The 25,763-nt window shown below is 44.0% G+C and overlaps 1 protein-coding gene across 1 annotated transcript; it reads right to left on the bottom strand.

The window, feature by feature from the left end:
- Positions 1–386: 386 nt before the first annotated feature.
- LOC123732936 (uncharacterized) lies at positions 387–25,346 on the bottom strand. The gene is made up of 4 exons (XM_045712272.2): positions 24,828–25,346; positions 22,103–22,200; positions 13,140–13,326; positions 387–1,957 (listed from the first exon to the last, which is right to left on the bottom strand). The coding sequence occupies exons 1-4, from the start codon at positions 25,102–25,104 to the stop codon at positions 882–884; spliced, it is 1,638 nt and encodes a 545-aa protein (XP_045568228.1). The 5' UTR covers positions 25,105–25,346; the 3' UTR covers positions 387–881.
- Positions 25,347–25,763: the final 417 nt, after the last annotated feature.

Here is a 25,763-nt window from a genome sequence, read left to right on the forward strand (position 1 = left end):
CCAGTAGATTTATTATAATGGAGTTGATAGTAACAACCATCCACCAGTAGATTTATTATAATAGGGTTGATTGTGACAACCATCCCCCCTTCACCAGTAGATTTATTATAATGGAGTTGATAGGGACAACCATCCCCATCCACCAGTAGATTTATTATAATGGGGTTTATAGTGACAACCATCCCCCCTTCACCAGTAGATTTATTATAATGGAGTTGATAGTAGCAACCATCCACATCCACCAGTAGATTTATTATAATGGAGTTGATAGTGACAACCATCCCCATCCACTAGTAGATGTATTATAATGGAGTTGATAGTGACAACCATCCCCATCCACCAGTAGATTTATTATAATGGAGTTGGTAGTGACAACCATCCACCAGTAGATTTATTATAATGGAGTTGATAGTGACAACCATCCCCATCCACCAGTAGATTTATTATAATGGAGTTGATAATGACAACCATTGTCCTAAATGTTATAGTTGCCAATCTAAATGTTACAGCTTCTAGGATCTCAAACACATGATATGTATTGTCTGGATGCTCATTTTAAACATACAAATTATACATCTGATCATGTGACATTAGAGCTTAATGGGGAAACAAGTTGAACCATCCATCCAGCAACATCAACAGTTATCACAAAGAGATCATTCTACACTCTGTGTTCTGCTACCCAGGTCTGGTGTTGGAGAACATTCTACACTCTGTGTTCTACTACCCAGGTCTGGTGTTGGAGAACATTCTACACTCTGTGTTCTACTACCCAGGTCTGGTGTTGGAGATCATTCCACACTCTGTGTTCTACTACCCAGGTCTGGTGTTGGAGATCATTCCACACTCTGTGTTCTACTACCCAGGTCTGGTGTTGGAGATCATTCTACACTCTGTGGATCTCCTGCATGTATTTTCTGATGTTTAATCAGGTATCTTGAATCAGAGTATCTTTTTTCACATTGGTCACAGCCATAAGGTTTCTCTCCTGTGTGTGTTCTCTGGTGTGATATCAAGTTGCCTGATGTAGTAAAACCTTTCCCACATACAGCACAGACATAAGGTTTCTCTCCTGTGTGGATTCGCTTGTGGCGTATTAAAGTCCCAATAAAAGTGAAACTCTTCCCACAGTCGGAGCAGTGGTGAGGCCTCTCTCGAGTGTGCGTTAGCTTGTGTATAGTCAGGCTTCCTGACTGAGTGAATTTCTTCCCACATTGATCACAGCTATAAGGTTTCTCTCCAGTGTGAGTTCTCTGGTGGGAAGCCAGAGTACCGATTTGAGTGAATTTCTTCCCACACTGATCACAGACATACGGCTTGGCTCGCGTGTGCGTTCTCTGGTGTGATTTTAAATGTTCTGACCTAACAAAACTTTTGCCACAGTCAGCGCAGAGGAAAGGTCTTTCTCCGGTGTGGGTACGCCGGTGTAGAGTCAGAGATGCTGACGTAACACAATAATTCCCACACACGTCACAGTTATAAGGCTTCTCTCCTGAGCATTTTCTCTGGTGTTGTTTTAGACTGCTCGATGAAACAAATCTCTTGCCACGGTCGGAGCAGTGGTATGGCTCTCTGGAATGCGTGTGGTTGTGTGTTCTCTGGTGTAAAATCAGTTCACTCGAGGTGGTAAAGGTCATTCCACATACATCACAGCCATAGGTTCTCTCTCCAGTGTGAATTCCTTGGTGATATTGTAATGACTGTGATGTTTTAAAACTCTTCCCACAGTCAGAAAAGAGGTGAAGTTTATTTCCTGTGTTTACTCGCTGGTGTATTTTAAGTTCCGATAAAGATTTGCAAAGTTTCCCACAGTCAGAGCAGCAGTGAGGTCTCTTCCTTGTGGATCTCTGCAGGTGTTTATTGAGGTGTTCTGATCTGGAGAGACTCTTCTCTGCCTCGTCAGCATCATGAGGTTGTTGAGGCTCCCCGGAGGATCCAAGATAGTCACGTCTCTCTCCTGTGTGAACGACAAAGACAGACAGTCGCTGTAATTTGTCATTGTCATGAATGTTTAAAACGCTTTTAACAAAAATGTCTTCTAACATTAATAAGACGGTGAAGTGATCAACAGTCATTTTTGTTTGTCTTCATTTTTCACACATTACTAATGTCGATGATTTTATTCTTACAATAAAGTAAGTATGTATTATTATATATATATATATATATATATATATATATATATATATATATATATATATATATATATATATATATATATATAAATAAATGTATTATTATTATATAGAGGGAGAGAGGGGACTGTATTATTATTATATAGAGGGAGAGAGGGGACTGTATTATTATTATATAGAGGGAGAGAGGGGACTGTATTATTATTATAGAGGGAGAGGGGGACTGTATTATTATTATATAGAGGGAGAGGGGGACTGTATTATTATTATATAGAGGGAGAGGGGGACTGTATTATTATTATATAGAGGGAGAGATGGGACTGTATTATTATTATATAGAGGGAGAGAGGGGACTGTATTATTATTATATAGAGGGAGAGAGGGGACTGTATTATTATATAGAGGGAGAGAGGGGACTGTATTATTATATAGAGGGAGAGAGGGGACTGTATTATTATATAGAGGGAGAGAGGACTGTATTATTATATAGAGGGAGAGAGGGGACTGTATTATTATTATATAGAGGGAGAAAGGGGACTATTATTATTATATAGAGGGAGAGAGGGGACTGTATTATTATATAGAGGGAGAGAGGGGACTGTATTATTATTATATAGAGGGAGAGAGGGGACTGTATTATTATTATATAGAGGGAGAGAGGGGACTGTATTATTATATAGAGGGAGAGGGGGACTGTATTATTATTATATAGAGGGAGAGGGGGACTGTATTATTATTATATAGAGGGAGAGATGGGACTGTATTATTATTATATAGAGGGAGAGAGGGGACTGTATTATTATTATATAGAGGGAGAGAGGGGACTGTATTATTATTATATAGAGGGAGAGAGGGGACTGTATTATTATATAAAGGGAGAGAGGGGACTGTATTATTATATAGAGGGAGAGAGGGGACTGTATTATTATATAGAGGGAGAGAGGACTGTATTATTATATAGAGGGAGAGAGGGGACTGTATTATTATTATATAGAGGGAGAGAGGGGACTGTATTATTATTATATAGAGGGAGAGAGGGGACTATTATTATTATATAGAGGGAGAGAGGGGACTGTATTATTATTATATAGAGGGAGAGAGGGGACTGTATTATTATTATATAGAGGGAGAGAGGGGACTGTATTATTATTATATAGAGGGAGAGAGGGGACTGTATTATTATTATATAGAGGGAGAGAGGGGACTGTATTATTATTATATAGAGGGAGAGAGGGGACTGTATTATTATTATATAGAGGGAGAGAGGGGACTGTATTATTATTATATAGAGGGAGAGAGGGGACTGTATTATTATTATATAGAGGGAGAGAGGGGACTGTATTATTATTATATAGAGGGAGAGAGGGGACTGTATTATTATTATATAGAGGGAGAGATGGGACTGTATTATTATTATATAGAGGGAGAGAGGGGACTGTATTATTATTATATAGAGGGAGAGATGGGACTGTATTATTATATAGAGGGAGAGAGGGGACTGTATTATTATATAGAGGGAGAGAGGGGACTGTATTATTATATAGAGGGAGAGAGGGGACTGTATTATTATATAGAGGGAGAGAGGGGACTGTATTATTATTATATAGAGGGAGAGAGGGGACGTATTATTATTATATAGAGGGAGAGAGGGGACTATTATTATTATATAGAGGGAGAGAGGGGACTGTATTATTATTATATAGAGGGAGAGAGGGGACTGTATTATTATTATATAGAGGGAGAGAGGGGACTGTATTATTATATAGAGGGAGAGGGGGACTGTATTATTATTATATAGAGGGAGAGGGGGACTGTATTATTATTATATAGAGGGAGAGATGGGACTGTATTATTATTATATAGAGGGAGAGAGGGGACTGTATTATTATTATATAGAGGGAGAGAGGGGACTGTATTATTATTATATAGAGGGAGAGAGGGGACTGTATTATTATATAAAGGGAGAGAGGGGACTGTATTATTATATAGAGGGAGAGAGGGGACTGTATTATTATATAGAGGGAGAGAGGACTGTATTATTATATAGAGGGAGAGAGGGGACTGTATTATTATATAGAGGGAGAGGGGGACTGTATTATTATTATATAGAGGGAGAGGGGGACTGTATTATTATTATATAGAGGGAGAGAGGGGACTGTATTATTATTATATAGAGGGAGAGAGGGGACTGTATTATTATTATATAGAGGGAGAGAGGGGACTGTATTATTATTATATAGAGGGAGAGAGGGGACTGTATTATTATATAAAGGGAGAGAGGGGACTGTATTATTATATAGAGGGAGAGAGGGGACTGTATTATTATATAGAGGGAGAGAGGGGACTGTATTATTATATAGAGGGAGAGAGGACTGTATTATTATATAGAGGGAGAGAGGGGACTGTATTATTATATAGAGGGAGAGAGGGGACTGTATTATTATTATATAGAGGGAGAGAGGGGACTATTATTATTATATAGAGGGAGAGAGGGGACTGTATTATTATTATATAGAGGGAGAGAGGGGACTGTATTATTATTATATAGAGGGAGAGAGGGGACTGTATTATTATTATATAGAGGGAGAGAGGGGACTGTATTATTATTATATAGAGGGAGAGAGGGGACTGTATTATTATTATATAGAGGGAGAGAGGGGACTGTATTATTATTATATAGAGGGAGAGAGGGGACTGTATTATTATTATATAGAGGGAGAGGGGGACTGTATTATTATTATATAGAGGGAGAGAGAGGACTGTATTATTATATAGAGGGAGAGAGAGGACTGTATTATTATATAGAGGGAGAGAGGGGACTGTATTATTATTATATAGAGGGAGAGAGGGGACTGTATTATTATTATATAGAGGGAGAGATGGGACTGTATTATTATTATATAGAGGGAGAGAGGGGACTGTATTATTATTATATAGAGGGAGAGAGGGGACTGTATTATTATATAGAGGGAGAGAGGGGACTGTATTATTATATAGAGGGAGAGAGGGGACTGTATTATTATATAGAGGGAGAGAGGACTGTATTATTATATAGAGGGAGAGAGGGGACTGTATTATTATTATATAGAGGGAGAGAGGGGACTGTATTATTATTATATAGAGGGAGAAAGGGGACTATTATTATTATATAGAGGGAGAGAGGGGACTGTATTATTATATAGAGGGAGAGAGGGGACTGTATTATTATTATATAGAGGGAGAGAGGGGACTGTATTATTATTATATAGAGGGAGAGAGGGGACTGTATTATTATATAGAGGGAGAGGGGGACTGTATTATTATTATATAGAGGGAGAGAGGGGACTGTATTATTATATAGAGGGAGAGGGGGACTGTATTATTATATAGAGGGAGAGATGGGACTGTATTATTATTATATAGAGGGAGAGAGGGGACTGTATTATTATTATATAGAGGGAGAGAGGGGACTGTATTATTATTATATAGAGGGAGAGAGGGGACTGTATTATTATTATATAGAGGGAGAGAGGGGACTGTATTATTATTATATAGAGGGAGAGAGGGGACTGTATTATTATTATATAGAGGGAGAGAGGGGACTGTATTATTATTATATAGAGGGAGAGAGGGGACTGTATTATTATTATATAGAGGGAGAGAGGGGACTGTATTATTATATAGAGGGAGAGAGGGGACTGTATTATTATATAGAGGGAGAGAGGGGACTGTATTATTATTATATAGAGGGAGAGAGGGGACTGTATTATTATTATATAGAGGGAGAGAGGGGACTGTATTATTATTATATAGAGGGAGAGAGGGGACTGTATTATTATTATATAGAGGGAGAGAGGGGACTGTATTATTATTATATAGAGGGAGAGAGGGGACTGTATTATTATTATATAGAGGGAGAGAGGGGACTGTATTATTATTATATAGAGGGAGAGAGGGGACTGTATTATTATTATATAGAGGGAGAGGGGGACTGTATTATTATTATATAGAGGGAGAGAGAGGACTGTATTATTATATAGAGGGAGAGAGAGGACTGTATTATTATATAGAGGGAGAGAGGGGACTGTATTATTATTATATAGAGGGAGAGAGGGGACTGTATTATTATTATATAGAGGGAGAGAGGGGACTGTATTATTATATAGAGGGAGAGGGGGACTGTATTATTATTATATAGAGGGAGAGGGGGACTGTATTATTATTATATAGAGGGAGAGATGGGACTGTATTATTATTATATAGAGGGAGAGAGGGGACTGTATTATTATTATATAGAGGGAGAGAGGGGACTGTATTATTATATAGAGGGAGAGAGGGGACTGTATTATTATATAGAGGGAGAGAGGGACTGTATTATTATATAGAGGGAGAGAGGGGACTGTATTATTATTATATAGAGGGAGAGAGGGGACTGTATTATTATTAATAGAGGGAGAGAGGGGACTGTATTATTATTAAATAGAGGGAGAGAGGGGACTGTATTATTATTATATAGAGGGAGAGAGGGGACTGTATTATTATTATATAGAGGGAGAGAGGGGACTGTATTATTATTATATAGAGGGAGAGAGGGGACTGTATTATTATTATATAGAGGGAGAGAGGGGACTGTATTATTATTATATAGAGGGAGAGAGGGGACTGTATTATTATTATATAGAGGGAGAGAGGGGACTGTATTATTATTATATAGAGGGAGAGAGGGGACTGTATTATTATTATATAGAGGGAGAGAGGGGACTGTATTATTATTATATAGAGGGAGAGAGGGGACTGTATTATTATATAGAGGGAGAGGGGGACTGTATTATTATTATATAGAGGGAGAGGGGGACTGTATTATTATTATATAGAGGGAGAGATGGGACTGTATTATTATTATATAGAGGGAGAGAGGGGACTGTATTATTATTATATAGAGGGAGAGAGGGGACTGTATTATTATATAGAGGGAGAGAGGGGACTGTATTATTATATAGAGGGAGAGAGGGGACTGTATTATTATATAGAGGGAGAGAGGGACTGTATTATTATATAGAGGGAGAGAGGGGACTGTATTATTATATATAGAGGGAGAGAGGGGACTGATTATTATTATATAGAGGGAGAGAGGGGACTGTATTATTATTATATAGAGGGAGAGAGGGGACTGTATTATTATTATATAGAGGGAGAGAGGGGACTGTATTATTATTATATAGAGGGAGAGAGGGGACTGTATTATTATATAGAGGGAGAGGGGGACTGTATTATTATTATATAGAGGGAGAGGGGGACTGTATTATTATTATATAGAGGGAGAGATGGGACTGTATTATTATTATATAGAGGGAGAGAGGGGACTGTATTATTATTATATAGAGGGAGAGAGGGGACTGTATTATTATTATATAGAGGGAGAGAGGGGACTGTATTATTATATAGAGGGAGAGAGGGGACTGTATTATTATATAGAGGGAGAGAGGACTGTATTATTATATAGAGGGAGAGAGGGGACTGTATTATTATATAGAGGGAGAGAGGGGACTGTATTATTATTATATAGAGGGAGAGAGGGGACTATTATTATTATATAGAGGGAGAGAGGGGACTGATTATTATTATATAGAGGGAGAGAGGGGACTGTATTATTATTATATAGAGGGAGAGAGGGGACTGTATTATTATTATATAGAGGGAGAGAGGGGACTGTATTATTATTATATAGAGGGAGAGAGGGGACTGTATTATTATTATATAGAGGGAGAGAGGGGACTGTATTATTATTATATAGAGGGAGAGGGGGACTGTATTATTATTATATAGAGGGAGAGAGAGGACTGTATTATTATATAGAGGGAGAGAGAGGACTGTATTATTATATAGAGGGAGAGAGGGGACTGTATTATTATTATATAGAGGGAGAGAGGGGACTGTATTATTATTATATAGAGGGAGAGAGGGGACTGTATTATTATTATATAGAGGGAGAGAGGGGACTGTATTATTATTATATAGAGGGAGAGAGGGGACTGTATTATTATTATATAGAGGGAGAGAGGGGACTGATTATTATTATATAGAGGGAGAGAGGGGACTGTATTATTATTATATAGAGGGAGAGAGGGGACTGTATTATTATTATATAGAGGGAGAGAGGGGACTGTATTATTATTATATAGAGGGAGAGAGGGGACTGTATTATTATATAGAGGGAGAGGGGGACTGTATTATTATTATATAGAGGGAGAGGGGGACTGTATTATTATTATATAGAGGGAGAGAGGGGACTGTATTATTATTATATAGAGGGAGAGAGGGGACTGTATTATTATTATATAGAGGGAGAGAGGGGACTGTATTATTATATAGAGGGAGAGAGGGGACTGTATTATTATATAGAGGGAGAGAGGGGACTGTATTATTATATAGAGGGAGAGAGGGGACTGTATTATTATTATATAGAGGGAGAGAGGGGACTGTATTATTATTATATAGAGGGAGAGAGGGGACTGTATTATTATTATATAGAGGGAGAGAGGGGACTGTATTATTATTATATAGAGGGAGAGAGGGGACTGTATTATTATTATATAGAGGGAGAGGGGACTGTATTATTATTATATAGAGGGAGAGAGGGGACTGTATTATTATTATATAGAGGGAGAGAGGGGACTGTATTATTATTATATAGAGGGAGAGAGGGGACTGTATTATTATTATATAGAGGGAGAGAGGGGACTGTATTATTATTATATAGAGGGAGAGAGGGGACTGTATTATTATTATATAGAGGGAGAGAGGGGACTGTATTATTATTATATAGAGGGAGAGAGGGGACTGTATTATTATTATATAGAGGGAGAGAGGGGACTGTATTATTATTATATAGAGGGAGAGAGGGGACTGTATTATTATTATATAGAGGGAGAGGGGGACTGTATTATTATTATATAGAGGGAGAGAGAGGACTGTATTATTATATAGAGGGAGAGAGAGGACTGTATTATTATATAGAGGGAGAGAGGGGACTGTATTATTATTATATAGAGGGAGAGAGGGGACTGTATTATTATTATTATATAGAGGGAGAGAGGGGACTGTATTATTATTATATAGAGGGAGAGAGAGGACTGTATTATTATTATATAGAGGGAGAGAGGGGACTGTATTATTATTATATAGAGGGAGAGAGGGGACTGTATTATTATATAGAGGGAGAGAGGGGACTGTATTATTATTATATAGAGGGAGAGAGGGGACTGTATTATTATTATATAGAGGGAGAGAGGGGACTGTATTATTATTATATAGAGGGAGAGGGGGACTGTATTATTATTATATAGAGGGAGAGATGGGACTGTATTATTATTATATAGAGGGAGAGAGGGGACTGTATTATTATTATATAGAGGGAGAGAGGGGACTGTATTATTATATAGAGGGAGAGAGGGGACTGTATTATTATATAGAGGGAGAGAGGGGACTGTATTATTATATAGAGGGAGAGAGGACTGTATTATTATATAGAGGGAGAGAGGGGACTGTATTATTATTATATAGAGGGAGAGAGGGGACTGTATTATTATTATATAGAGGGAGAGAGGGGACTGTATTATTATTAAATAGAGGGAGAGAGGGGACTGTATTATTATATAGAGGGAGAGAGGGGACTGTATTATTATTATATAGAGGGAGAGAGGGGACTGTATTATTATTATATAGAGGGAGAGGGGACTGTATTATTATTATATAGAGGGAGAGGGGACTGTATTATTATTATATAGAGGGAGAGAGGGGACTGTATTATTATTATATAGAGGGAGAGAGGGGACTGTATTATTATTATATAGAGGGAGAGAGGGGACTGTATTATTATTATATAGAGGGAGAGAGGGGACTGTATTATTATTATATAGAGGGAGAGAGGGGACTGTATTATTATTATATAGAGGGAGAGAGGGGACTGTATTATTATTATATAGAGGGAGAGGGGGACTGTATTATTATTATATAGAGGGAGAGATGGGACTGTATTATTATTATATAGAGGGAGAGAGGGGACTGTATTATTATTATATAGAGGGAGAGAGGGGACTGTATTATTATATAGAGGGAGAGAGGGGACTGTATTATTATATAGAGGGAGAGAGGGGACTGTATTATTATATAGAGGGAGAGAGGACTGTATTATTATATAGAGGGAGAGAGGGGACTGTATTATTATTATATAGAGGGAGAGAGGGGACTGTATTATTATTAAATAGAGGGAGAGAGGGGACTGTATTATTATATAGAGGGAGAGAGGGGACTGTATTATTATTATATAGAGGGAGAGAGGGGACTGTATTATTATTATATAGAGGAGAGAGGGGACTGTATTATTATTATATAGAGGGAGAGGGGACTGTATTATTATTATATAGAGGGAGAGAGGGGACTGTATTATTATTATATAGAGGGAGAGAGGGGACTGTATTATTATTATATAGAGGGAGAGAGGGGACTGTATTATTATTATATAGAGGGAGAGAGGGGACTGTATTATTATTATATAGAGGGAGAGAGGGGACTGTATTATTATTATATAGAGGGAGAGAGGGGACTGTATTATTATTATATAGAGGGAGAGAGGGGACTGTATTATTATTATATAGAGGGAGAGATGGGACTGTATTATTATTATATAGAGGGAGAGGGGGACTGTATTATTATTATATAGAGGGAGAGAGAGGACTGTATTATTATATAGAGGGAGAGAGAGGACTGTATTATTATATAGAGGGAGAGAGGGGACTGTATTATTATTATATAGAGGGAGAGAGGGGACTGTATTATTATTATTATATAGAGGGAGAGAGGGGACTGTATTATTATTATATAGAGGGAGAGAGGGGACTGTATTATTATTATATAGAGGGAGAGAGGGGACTGTATTATTATTATATAGAGGGAGAGAGGGGACTGTATTATTATTATATAGAGGGAGAGAGGGGACTGTATTATTATATAGAGGGAGAGAGGGGACTGTATTATTATTATATAGAGGGAGAGAGGGGACTGTATTATTATTATATAGGGAGAGAGGGGACTGTATTATTATTATATAGGGAGAGAGGGGACTGTATTATTATTATATAGGAGGGAGAGAGGGGACTGTATTATTATTATATAGAGGGAGAGAGGGGACTGTATTATTATATAGAGGGAGAGAGGGGACTGTATTATTATTATATAGAGGGAGAGGGGGACTGTATTATTATTATATAGAGGGAGAGAGAGGACTGTATTATTATTATATAGAGGGAGAGAGGGGACTGTATTATTATTATATAGAGGGAGAGAGGGGACTGTATTATTATTATATAGAGGGAGAGAGGGGACTGTATTATTATTATATAGAGGGAGAGAGGGGACTGTATTATTATTATATAGGAGGGAGAGAGGGGACTGTATTATTATTATATAGAGGGAGAGAGGGGACTGTATTATTATTATATAGAGGGAGAGAGGGGACTGTATTATTATTATATAGAGGGAGAGAGGGGACTGTATTATTATTATATAGAGGGAGAGAGGGGACTGTATTATTATTATATAGAGGGAGAGAGGGGACTGTATTATTATTATATAGAGGGAGAGAGGGGACTGTATTATTATATAGAGGGAGAGAGGGGACTGTATTATTATTATATAGAGGGAGAGAGGGGACTGTATTATTATATAGAGGGAGAGAGGACGTATTATTATATAGAGGGAGAGAGAGGACTGTATTATTATATAGAGGGAGAGAGGGGACTGTATTATTATTATATAGAGGGAGAGAGGGGACTGTATTATTATATAGAGGGAGAGAGGGGACTGTATTATTATTATATAGAGGGAGAGAGGGGACTGTATTATTATTATATAGAGGGAGAGAGGGGACTGTATTATTATTATATAGAGGGAGAGAGGGGACTGTATTATTATTATATAGAGGGAGAGAGGGGACTGTATTATTATTATATAGAGGGAGAGAGGGGACTGTATTATTATTATATAGAGGGAGAGAGGGGACTGTATTATTATTATATAGGAGGGAGAGAGGGGACTGTATTATTATTATATAGAGGGAGAGAGGGGACTGTATTATTATATAGAGGGAGAGAGGGGACTGTATTATTATTATTATATAGGAGGGAGAGAGGGGACTGTATTATTATTATATAGAGGGAGAGAGGGGACTGTATTATTATTATATAGAGGGAGAGAGGGGACTGTATTATTATATACAGGGAGAGAGGGGACTGTATTATTATTATATAGAGGGAGAGAGGGGACTGTATTATTATATAGAGGGAGAGAGGGGACTGTATTATTATATAGAGGGAGAGAGGGGACTGTATTATTATATAGAGGGAGAGAGGACTGTATTATTATATAGAGGGAGAGAGTGGACTGTATTATTATATAGAGGGAGAGAGGGGACTGTATTATTATTATATAGAGGGAGAGAGGGGACTGTATTATTATTAAATAGAGGGAGAGAGGGGACTGTATTATTATATAGAGGGAGAGAGGGGACTGTATTATTATTATATAGAGGGAGAGAGGGGACTGTATTATTATTATATAGAGGGAGAGAGGGGACTGTATTATTATTATATAGAGGGAGAGAGGGGACTGTATTATTATTATATAGAGGGAGAGAGGGGACTGTATTATTATATAGAGGGAGAGAGGGGACTGTATTATTATATAGAGGGAGAGAGGGGACTGTATTATTATATAGAGGGAGAGAGGGGACTGTATTATTATATAGAGGGAGAGAGCTTTACGTATCGACCTTCACGGCCTTCGTCAGAGCTTTTGTGAGCTTAAATTAGCACCCTTATGTAGACTTAGCCCCAGCCACATCCGTTCCACGCATCGAAAACGGGGTTGGAAGCAAAGGAAAAACAAATAAGTGCTACCAAATAAAACAAAATGCATTTCATAAATATTAGAATAAAGTGTGTAAATAATACGTATTACAGAACTTACTTTGATGTGTCAAATCTCCCTCTTCCTCCTCTTCTCCTCCTCCTCTTGTAGTTCCACTCAGCCTCAGTGTTTTCCTGCAGTCCACCAGCGTCACAGACACCCTCTTCAGACCCAGCAGTAAGGTGATACCAGAAAAGGTACGACCCGGGGACTCTGGGAGGGTGGAGGGGGGCATGCTAGTGTTGTCCTGGTAACCATAAACAGGGAAACAAAGACACATATCACTACGGATTCTATCATTCACTGTCCTTAAGAACTTTACAGTAACCCGGCCTAGATAGACCAAGCTGTATGCTAGACCAGACACTCACTGTTCTTCTTAAGAACTGCTGGACCAACTAGACCAGACCGAGCTGAACCAACTAGACCAGACCGAGTTGAACCAACTAGACCAGACCGAGTTGAACCAACTAGACCGAGCTGAACCAACTAGACCAGACCGAGCTGAACCAACTAGACCAGACCGAGCTGGACCAACTAGACCAGACCGAGCTGAACCAACTAGACCAGACCGAGCTGAACCAACTAGACCAGACCGAGCTGTACCAACTAGACCAGACCGAGCTGTACCAACTAGACCGAGCTGACCAACTAGACCGAGCTGACCAACAGACCGACCGAGCTGCCAACAAGACCAGACCGAGCTGAACCAACTAGACCGAGCTGACCAACTAGACCAGACCGAGCTGAACCAACTAGACCGAGCTGAACCAACTAGACCGAGCTGAACCAACTAGACCGAGCTGAACCAACTAGACCGAGCTGAACCAACTAGACCAGACCGAGCTGTACCAACTAGACCAGACCGAGCTGAACCAACTAGACCAGACCGGGCTGGACCAACTAGACCGGACCGGGCTGGACCAACTAGACCAGACCGAGCTGTACCAACTAGACCAGACCGAGCTGAACCAACTAGACCAGACCGAGCTGCACCAACTAGACCAGACCGAGCTGAACCAACTAGACCGGACCGAGCTGAACCAACTAGACCGGACCGAGCTGGACCAACCAGACCAGACCGAGCTGGATCAACTAGACCGAGCTGAACCAACTAGACCAGACCGAGCTGAACCAACTAGACCGAGCTGTACCAACTAGACCAGACCGAGCTGAACCAACTAGACCAGACCGAGCTGAACCAACTAGACCGAGCTGAACCAACTAGACCGAGCTGAACCAACTAGACCGAGCTGGACCAACTAGACCAGACCGAGAAGAACCAACTAGACCAGACCGAGCTGGACCAACTAGACCGAGCTGAACCAACCAGACCAGACCGAGCTGAACCAACTAGACCAGACCGAGCTGAACCAACTAGACCAGACCGGGCTGGACCAACTAGACCGGACCGGGCTGGACCAACTAGACCGGACCGGGCTGGACCAACTAGACCGGACCGGGCTGGACCAACTAGACCAGACCGAGCTGAACCAACTAGACCAGACCGAGCTGAACCAACTAGACCGGACCGGGCTGGACCAACTAGACCAGACCGAGCTGTACCAACTAGACCAGACCGAGCTGGACCAACTAGACCAGACCGAGCTGGAACAACTAGACCAGACCGAGCTGGAACAACTAGACCAGACCGAGCTGGACCAACTAGACCAGACCGAGCTGAACCAACTAGACCGAGCTGAACCAACTAGACCGAGCTGTACCAACCAGACCGGACCGAGCTGGACCAACAAGACCAGACCGAGCTGAACCAACTAGACCGAGCTGTACCAACTAGACCAGACCGAGCTGAACCAACTAGACCAGACCGAGCTGCACCAACTAGACCAGACCGAGCTGAACCAACTAGACCAGACCGAGCTGAACCAACTAGACCAGACCGAGCTGAACCAACTAGACCGAGCTGAACCAACTAGACCAGACCGAGCTGAACCAACTAGACCAGACCGAGCTGAACCAACTAGACCAGACCGAGCTGAACCAACTAGACCGAGCTGTACCAACTAGACCAGACCGAGCTGAACCAACTAGACCGAGCTGGACCAACTAGACCAGACCGAGCTGAACCAACTAGACCAGACCGAGCTGAACCAACTAGACCGAGCTGAACCAACTAGACCAGACCGAGCTGGACCAACCAGACCAGACCGAGCTGAACCAACTAGACCGAGCTGGACCAACTAGACCAGACCGAGCTGGACCAACTAGACCGAGCTGAACCAACTAGACCGAGCTGAACCAACTAGACCAGACCGAGCTGAACCAACTAGACCAGACCGAGCTGAACCAACTAGACCGAGCTGAACCAACTAGACCGAGCTGTACCAACTAGACCAGACCGAGCTGAACCAACTAGACCAGACCGAGCTGAACCAACTAGACCAGACCGAGCTGAACCAACTAGACCAGACCGAGCTGAACCAACTAGACCGAGCTGCACCAACTAGACCAGACCGAGCTGAACCAACTAGACCAGACCGAGCTGAACCAACTAGACCGAGCTGAACCAACTAGACCAGACCGAGCTGGAACAACTAGACCAGACCGAGCTGAACCAACTAGACCGAGCTGAACCAACTAGACCGAGCTGTACCAACCAGACCGGACCGAGCTGGACCAACAAGACCAGACCGAGCTGAACCAACTAGACCGAGCTGTACCAACTAGACCAGACCGAGCTGAACCAACTAGACCAGACCGAGCTGTACCAACTAGACCAGACCGAGCTGAACCAACTAGACCGAGCTGAACCAACTAGACCAGACCGAGCTGAACCAACTAGACCGAGCTGAACCAACTAGACCAGACCGAGCTGCACCAACTAGACCAGACCGAGCTGAACCAACCAGACCAGACCGAGCTGTACCAACCAGACCAGACCGAGCTGTACCAACTAGACCAGACCGAGCTGCACCAACTAGACCGAGCTGAACCAACCAGACCGGACCGAGCTGGACCAACAAGACCAGACCGAGCTGAACCAACTAGACCGAGCTGTACCAACTAGACCAGACCGAGCTGAACCAACTAGACCAGACCGAGCTGCACCAACTAGACCAGACCGAGCTGAACCAACTAGACCGAGCTGAACCAACTAGACCGAGCTGAACCAACTAGACCAGACCGAGCTGAACCAACTAGACCAGACCGAGCTGGACCAACTAGACCAGACCGAGCTGAACCAACTAGACCAGACCGAGCTGAACCAACTAGACCGAGCTGCACCAACTAGACCAGACCGAGCTGAACCAACTAGACCAGACCGAGCTGAACCAACTAGACCGAGCTGAACCAACTAGACCAGACCGAGCTGGAACAACTAGACCAGACCGAGCTGAACCAACTAGACCGAGCTGAACCAACTAGACCAGACCGAGCTGAACCAACTAGACCGAGCTGAACCAACTAGACCAGACCGAGCTGAACCAACTAGACCAGACCGAGCTGAACCAACTAGACCGAGCTGAACCAACTAGACCAGACCGAGCTGGACCAACTAGACCAGACCGAGCTGAACCAACTAGACCAGACCGAGCTGAACCAACTAGACCAGACCGAGCTGAACCAACTAGACCAGACCGAGCTGAACCAACTAGACCAGACCGAGCTGAACCAACTAGACCGGACCGAGCTGAACCAACTAGACCAGACCGAGCTGGACCAACTAGACCAGACCGAGCTGTACCAACTAGACCGAGCTGAACCAACTAGACCAGACCGAGCTGAACCAACTAGACCGAGCTGGACCAACTAGACCAGACCGAGCTGGACCAACTAGACCGAGCTGAACCAACTAGACCGAGCTGGACCAACTAGACCAGACCGAGCTGGACCAACTAGACCGAGCTGAACCAACTAGACCGAGCTGAACCAACTAGACCAGACCGAGCTGAACCAACTAGACCAGACCGAGCTGAACCAACTAGACCGAGCTGGACCAACTAGACCAGACCGAGCTGGACCAACTAGACCAGACCGAGCTGCACCAACCAGACCAGACCGAGCTGTACCAACTAGACCAGACCGAGCTGAACCAACTAGACCAGACCGAGCTGGACCAACTAGACCAGACCGAGCTGAACCAACTAGACCAGACCGAGCTGAACCAACTAGACCGGACCGGGCTGGACCAACTAGACCGGACCGGGCTGGACCAACTAGACCAGACCGAACTGAACCAACTAGACCAGACCGAGCTGAACCAACTAGACCGGACCGGGCTGGACCAACTAGACCGGACCGAGCTGTACCAACTAGACCGGACCGAGCTGGACCAACTAGACCAGACCGAGCTGGAACAACTAGACCAGACCGAGCTGAACCAACTAGACCGAGCTGTACCAACTAGACCAGACCGAGCTGAACCAACTAGACCGAGCTGAACCAACTAGACCGAGCTGTACCAACCAGACCGGACCGAGCTGGACCAACAAGACCAGACCGAGCTGAACCAACTAGACCGAGCTGTACCAACTAGACCAGACCGAGCTGAACCAACTAGACCAGACCGAGCTGCACCAACTAGACCAGACCGAGCTGAACCAACTAGACCGAGCTGAACCAACTAGACCGAGCTGAACCAACTAGACCAGACCGAGCTGGACCAACTAGACCAGACCCAGCTGGACCAACTAGACCAGACCGAGCTGGACCAACTAGACCAGACCCAGCTGGACCAACTAGACCAGACCGAGCTGAACCAACTAGACTGAGCTGAACCAACTAGACCAGACCGAGCTGTACCAACTAGACCAGACCGAGCTGAACCAACTAGACCAGACCGAGCTGAACCAACTAGACCAGACCGAGCTGGACCAACTAGACCAGACCGAGCTGAACCAACTAGACCGAGCTGTACCAACTAGACCAGACCGAGCTGAACCAACCAGACCAGACCGAGCTGGACCAACTAGACCAGACCGAGCTGCACCAACTAGACCGAGCTGAACCAACTAGACCGAGCTGAACCAACTAGACCGAGCTGAACCAACTAGACCAGACCGAGCTGCACCAACTAGACCGAGCTGAACCAACTAGACCAGGCCGAGCTGGACCAACTAGACCAGACCGAGCTGAACCAACTAGACCAGACCGAGCTGTACCAACTAGACCAGACCGAGCTGTACCAACTAGACCGAGCTGAACCAACTAGACCAGACCGAGCTGTACCAACTAGACCAGACCGAGCTGAACCAACTAGACCAGACCGAGCAGAACCAACTAGACCAGACCGAGCTGAACCAACTAGACCAGACCGAGCAGAACCAACTAGACCGGACCGAGCTGAACCAACCAGACCGGACCGAGCTGAACCAACCAGACCGGACCGAGCTGAACCAACCAGACCGGACCGAGCTGAACCAACTAGACCGGACCGAGCTGAACCAACTAGACCGGACCGAGCTGAACCAACTAGACCAGACCGAGCTGAACCAACTAGACCAGACCGAGCTGTACCAACTAGACCAGACCGAGCTGAACCAACTAGACCAGACCGAGCTGGACCAACTAGACCAGACCGGGCTGGACCAACTAGACCAGACCGAGCTGAACCAACTAGACCAGACCGAGCTGAACCAACTAGACCAGACCGGGCTGGACCAACTAGACCGAGCTGAACCAACTAGACCGGACCGGGCTGGACCAACTAGACCGAGCTGAACCAACTAGACCAGACCGGGCTGGACCAACTAGACCGGGCTGGACCAACTAGACCGAGCTGAACCAACTAGACCGAGCTGAACCAACTAGACCAGACCGAGCTGGACCAACTAGACCAGACCGAGCTGAACCAACTAGACCAGACCGAGCTGGACCAACTAGACCAGACCGAGCTGGACCAACTAGACCAGACCGAGCTGAACCAACTAGACCAGACCGAGCTGAACCAACTAGACCAGACCGAGCTGAACCAACTAGACCAGACCGAGCTGGACCAACTAGACCAGACCGAGCTGAACCAACTAGACCAGACCGAGCTGAACCAACTAGACCGAGCTGTACCAACTAGACCGGACCGAGCTGGACCAACCAGACCAGACCGAGCTGGACCAACTAGACCGAGCTGAACCAACTAGACCGAGCTGCACCAACTAGACCAGACCGAGCTGAACCAACTAGACCAGACCGAGCTGGACCAACTAGACCAGACCGAGCTGGACCAACTAGACCAGACCGAGCTGAACCAACTAGACCGAGCTGTACCAACTAGACCAGACTGAGCTGAACCAACCAGACCAGACCGAGCTGGACCAACCAGACCAGACCGAGCTGGACCAACTAGACCAGACCGAGCTGAACCAACTAGACCGAGCTGTACCAACCAGACCAGACCGAGCTGAACCAACCAGACCAGACCGAGCTGTACCAACTAGACCAGACCGAGCTGAACCAACTAGACCGAGCTGAACCAACTAGACCGAGCTGAACCAACTAGACCAGACCGAGCTGAACCAACTAGACCAGACCGAGCTGAACCAACTAGACCGAGCTGAACCAACTAGACCAGACCGAGCTGCACCAACTAGACCAGACCGAGCTGAACCAACTAGACCGAGCTGTACCAACTAGACCAGACCGAGCTGAACCAACCAGACCAGACCGAGCTGAACCAACTAGACCAGACCGAGCTGAACCAACTAGACCAGACCGAGCTGAACCAACTAGACCGAGCTGTACCAACTAGACCGGACCGAGCTGGACCAACCAGACCAGACCGAGCTGGACCAACTAGACCGAGCTGAACCAACTAGACCGAGCTGCACCAACTAGACCAGACCGAGCTGAACCAACTAGACCAGACCGAGCTGAACCAACTAGACCAGACCGAGCTGGACCAACTAGACCAGACCGAGCTGGACCAACTAGACCAGACCGAGCTGAACCAACTAGACCGAGCTGTACCAACTAGACCAGACTGAGCTGAACCAACCAGACCAGACCGAGCTGGACCAACCAGACCAGACCGAGCTGGACCAACTAGACCAGACCGAGCTGAACCAACTAGACCGAGCTGTACCAACTAGACCAGACCGAGCTGAACCAACCAGACCAGACCGAGCTGTACCAACCAGACCAGACCGAGCTGTACCAACTAGACCGAGCTGAACCAACTAGACCGAGCTGAACCAACTAGACCAGACCGAGCTGAACCAACCAGACCAGACCGAGCTGAACCAACTAGACCAGACCGAGCTGAACCAACTAGACCAGACCGAGCTGAACCAACTAGACCAGACCGAGCTGAACCAACTAGACCGAGCTGAACCAACTAGACCGAGCTGAACCAACTAGACCAGACCGAGCTGAACCAACTAGACCAGACCGAGCTGAACCAACTAGACCGGACCGAGCTGAACCAACTAGACCGAGCTGAACCAACTAGACCAGACCGAGCTGAACCAACTAGACCGAGCTGAACCAACTAGACCAGACCGAGCTGAACCAACTAGACCAGACCGAGCTGAACCAACTAGACCGAGCTGAACCAACTAGACCAGACCGAGCTGAACCAACTAGACCAGACCGAGCTGAACCAACTAGACCGAGCTGAACCAACTAGACCAGACCGAGCTGAACCAACTAGACCGAGCTGAACCAACTAGACCAGACCGAGCTGAACCAACTAGACCGAGCTGTACCAACTAGACCAGACCGAGCTGAACCAACCAGACCAGACCGAGCTGAACCAACTAGACCAGACCGAGCTGCACCAACTAGACCAGACCGAGCTGCACCAACTAGACCAGACCGAGCTGAACCAACTAGACCGAGCTGAACCAACTAGACCGAGCTGAACCAACTAGACCGAGCTGGACCAACTAGACCAGACCGAGCTGTACCAACTAGACCAGACCGAGCTGTACCATCTAGACCAGACCGAGCTGCACCAACTAGACCAGACCGAGCTGCACCAACTAGACCAGACCGAGCTGAACCAACTAGACCGAGCTGAACCAACTAGACCAGACCGAGCTGAACCAACTAGACCAGACCGAGCTGAACCAACTAGACCGAGCTGAACCAACTAGACCAGACCGAGCTGAACCAACTAGACCGAGCTGCACCAACTAGACCAGACCGAGCTGAACCAACTAGACCAGACCGAGCTGAACCAACTAGACTGAGCTGAACCAACTAGACCGGACCGAGCTGAACCAACTAGACCGGACCGAGCTGAACCAACTAGACCAGACCGAGCTGAACCAACTAGACCGAGCTGCACCAACTAGACCAGACCGAGCTGAACCAACTAGACCAGACCGAGCTGAACCAACTAGACCAGACCGAGCTGAACCAACTAGACCGAGCTGAACCAACTAGACCGACCGAGCTGAACCAACTAGACCAGACCGAGCTGAACCAACTAGACCAGACCGAGCTGAACCAACTAGACCAGACCGAGCTGAACCAACTAGACCAGACCGAGCTGAACCAACTAGACCAGACCGAGCTGAACCAACTAGACCAGACCGAGCTGAACCAACTAGACCAGGCCGAGCTGAACCAACTAGACCAGGCCGAGCTGAACCAACTAGACCAGGCCGAGCTGAACCAACTAGACCAGACCGAGCTGAACCAACCAGACCAGACCGAGCTGAACCAACTAGACCGAGCTGAACCAACTAGACCGAGCTGAACCAACTAGACCGAGCTGGACCAACTAGACCAGACCGAGCTGAACCAACTAGACCAGACCGAGCTGTACCAACTAGACCAGACCGAGCTGAACCAACTAGACCAGACCGAGCTGAACCAACTAGACCAGACCGAGCTGAACCAACTAGACCGGACCGAGCTGAACCAACTAGACCAGACCGAGCTGAACCAACTAGACCAGACCGAGCTGAACCAACTAGACCAGACCGAGCTGGACCAACTAGACCGAGCTGTACCAACTAGACCGGACCGAGCTGAACCAACTAGACCAGACCGAGCTGAACCAACTAGACCAGACCGAGCTGGACCAACTAGACCAGACAGTTGTGATGTTAGGTTAGTACCATGTGGTGTTCTGATCCGGATAAACTCTTCTCTGCCTCGTCAGCATCATGTTGTTGTTGAGGATCCCCAGAGGATCTACGATATTCACGTCTCTCTCCTGTGTGAACAAGAAAGTCACACAGATTGTCATGTACAAATGTTATTGCCACAGTAAAAATCAACCATTTTGTCCATCTGGTGTCTGTGACAGCTATTACAAAATCCTACAGGGACTGACTAAACAACTAGTCTTGTGAATCAAGTTAAGCTGACTATTTTGGTTAGAAGCATTCGTAATTTTTTTGCAAAGTTTTCATTAATTTTTATAAGAAATTAGAAAACCCAAACAAACAAAAAACCTTTAAACGGATGACAACTGATCTTGTCTCATCCTATCAAGCTTCAGAGATCATCTGCACAAAGGGAATACTTCTTTCCTAAATTCAAATTCAAGATTTTCTTCATCTCTAAATCCAGAATACTTCCTGATTTCTTTACAAAACATTTTTTATAAAAAAAACATAAAAGCTCTCAAATCATCATATAAAATGTACAATAAAATGTTCAGATGCAGTTTATTCTCTACCTCCTCTGAAATCACAGACCGTACATAGACGAATTAAGAGGGGGGACTATGCCATCGAACCGACCTCTTTCTATTACCAGGGGCAGTATCCCGGGTTCTCAACAAGGTCACACAAGGACCTTCTGTTTCAGGTTAGGTGAGAGGTGACAAGGTTCTGGAACGTGGCGGGTTTCGATCTGGTTCTGAGTTGAGAGTTGAGAGTTCTGAGAGTTGAGAGTTCTGAGAGTTCTGAGAGTTCTGAGAGTTCTGAGATTTGAGAGTTCTGAGAGTTGAGAGTTCTGAGAGTTGAGAGTTCTGAGAGTTGAGAGTTCTGAGAGTTGAGAGTTCTGAGAGTTGAGAGTTCTGAGAGTTGAGAGTTCTGAGAGTTGAGAGTTCTGAGTTAAGAGTTCTGAGTGACCGTGTGACCAATCAAATTTGATCACTAACTGTTACTCAAAAAGAGTTCTGACATTCTTGACGAGGTCACGAGGTTTTGGGTTAAGGTTGCTACAATAGCTTTCTCTATGAATTTGAGAGAGTGGTTACATTTCTCCAGCCACCACCAACCTCAGTTGTTTACCAAAACTTGTGACAGGGCGGCCATTTTGTTTCTGTTCTAATCCCAGGTTGCCCTTTTAAAAAAAGCCACATCAATCAATCAATCAATCAATCAGAGGTTCAAACAATAAAGCAGTCAACCTGCCACTGTAGTAGTGCAATGGATTTACAGACTGTGGTTTTCTACTGTAAAATGTGGTTTTCTACTGTAAAATGTATAACCAAACAAAAAAACATTGATTTACACTGAGACTGTGGTTTTCTACTGTAAAATGTATAACCAAACAAAAAAACATTGATTTACACTGAGACTGTGGTTTTCTACTGTAAAATGTATAACCAAACAAAAAAACATTCATTTACACTGAGACTGTGGTTTTCTACTGTAAAATGTATAACCAAACAAAAAAACCATTGATTTACACTGAGACTGTGGTTTTCTACTGTAAAATGTGGTTTTCTACTGTAAAATGTATAACCAAACAAAAAAACATTGATTTACACTGAGACTGTGGTTTTCTACTGTAAAATGTATAACCAAACAAAAAAACATTGATTTACACTGAGACTGTGGTTTTCTACTGTAAAATGTATAACCAAACAAAAAAACATTGATTTACACAAACTCTAATTTTGATGTAAAAGTTTAACAAACCATACAACTCTGAACAGTAAATGCATTAAAAAAACTAAAAAACATTTACTGTAAAAACTGCAGACAAAGTTTGTTAACAGAACTACGGTAAAAGTCTCCCTTTGTCTTCCCTGTGGCTCAGTTGGTAGAGCATGGTGTTTGCAACGCCAGCATGGTGTGTGCAACGCCAGGGTTGTGGGTTCGATTCCCACGGTGGGGCCAGTACAACAAAAAAAAAGAAGAATTTACAAAATGCATGAAATGTATGCATTCACTACTGTAAGTCGCTCTGGATTAAGAGCGTCTGCTAAATGACTAAAATGTAAAAATGTAAATGTAATTCTGTTAACAAACGTTGTATCTGCACAGTTCCTTCCTGTAAATGTGTTTTTTTTGTTCAAACGAGTCCTTATAGTTTAAAATAGCAACAACAACAAAAATTTGGGTGAGGGGGGGTTACTTTACCATGGAATTATCCATTCATAATAACCTGACAGATGGGGCTGGAGAAATGTATCCACTCCAAATGCATAGACAGACCTATGGATGCAAGGACAGACCATCCAAGACATCATTATAGTATAGTAATATAATATAATACAGTAATAACATTTATAGTGTTTCCCCATGTTGAGCCAATACAGCTTTTGATATACGACAGTTGAACTAAGGAATGTGCTATATCATTCAAGTATCAATGACTATATAAGTCCAAATGTGGATGCAACAACTGCAGATCGCCCCTTTAAAACCCCACACACACATCGGTTCAACAACTGCAGGTCGCCCCTTTAAAACCCCACACACCAGTTCACCAACTGCAGATCGCCCCTTTAAAACCCCTGTACTGGTCCCCCGTGGGAATCGAACCCACAACCCTGGCGTTGCAAACACCATGCTCTACCAACTGAGCCACAGGGGAGATTTCAACATCTGCAGTTTGTGCCTCTGTTTTTAAGATGAGTACTTCCTGGTGTGTTAATCTTACCTCCTGTCTCCTCCTGCTCTTTTTTCGATGTGACAGTTACCTTCCCTTCCTCGGCAAAAGCTGCTTCCTCTTCCTCTTCTTTAACTGAAACGTCTTTCTCTTCTTCTTTCACTGTAACAGCCTCACCCTCTACTTCTTGTTTTACTGTAACATCCTCCTCTTCCTTCTCCTCTTTCACGACAACGTTCAGCCACACTCCCTCTTCCTCCGTCAAGCAGACCTCCTCCTCCTCCTCCTCGTCGTCTTTAACAGGAGGAGAGTAGCTTAGTGAGCTCATGGTCGGGGATGTTATCTAACAGTTAGCTAGCTAGGCTAATGCTAACTCAACCAGCCCGCTAGCTGACCAATAACAACACCGTAAATATTACATTAAATCGGATAACTAACTAGACGACAGAAGTGAGTTTAAAACACAGTTGCTAATATACACTAAAGCGTCTAAATAGCTTTATTGGTTCGGCTATTTTGTCTAGCAAGCTACCGAGGTGGCTGAATAACTGTTGTTGCTGTTGAAAGAAGCGTTCCGTCCACTACATTATACGTCACACCAACAGCGTCAAGCTACCGAGGTGGCTGAATAACTGTCTAACTTCTTCTTCTCTAGTATAATAGCGCTCAGCAAAACAAACGTTTAAGGTCCATACTGCCACCCGCTGGAGGATACGATCAAATATCACGGTTTGCTTAATTCTCTACCATTTTTGTAAAATTAAATAAAACAAATACATCCCTACTAACTTCTTCTTACATACACCCCCCCTCTCTGCCTCCCCCCTCCCTCCCTAAACTACCAAACAAGTTCCCTCTAACATTGACATTTTAGTCATTTAGCAGACGCTCTTGTCCAGAGCAACTTACAGTAGTGAACGCATACATTTCCTGCATTTTTTGTTGTTGTTGTTGTACTGGCCCCCCTTGGGAATCGAACCCACAACC

Source organism: Salmo salar, chromosome 02 (assembly GCF_965601325.2).
Source record: "Salmo salar chromosome 02, fSalSal1, whole genome shotgun sequence".
Taxonomy (NCBI): Eukaryota; Metazoa; Chordata; class Actinopteri; order Salmoniformes; family Salmonidae; genus Salmo; species Salmo salar.

Coding starts and splice junctions, on each gene's coding strand:
- LOC123732936 (XM_045712272.2), bottom strand. CDS start 25,104: ATGAGCTCACTAAGCTACTCTCCTCCTGTTAAAGACGACGAGGAGGAG. Junction 22,201..24,827: donor AGAGCAGGAGGAGACAGGAG/GTAAGATTAACA, acceptor TTGTTCACACAG/GAGAGAGACGTGAATATCGT. Junction 13,327..22,102: donor CCGGATCAGAACACCACATG/GTACTAACCTAA, acceptor TATGGTTACCAG/GACAACACTAGCATGCCCCC.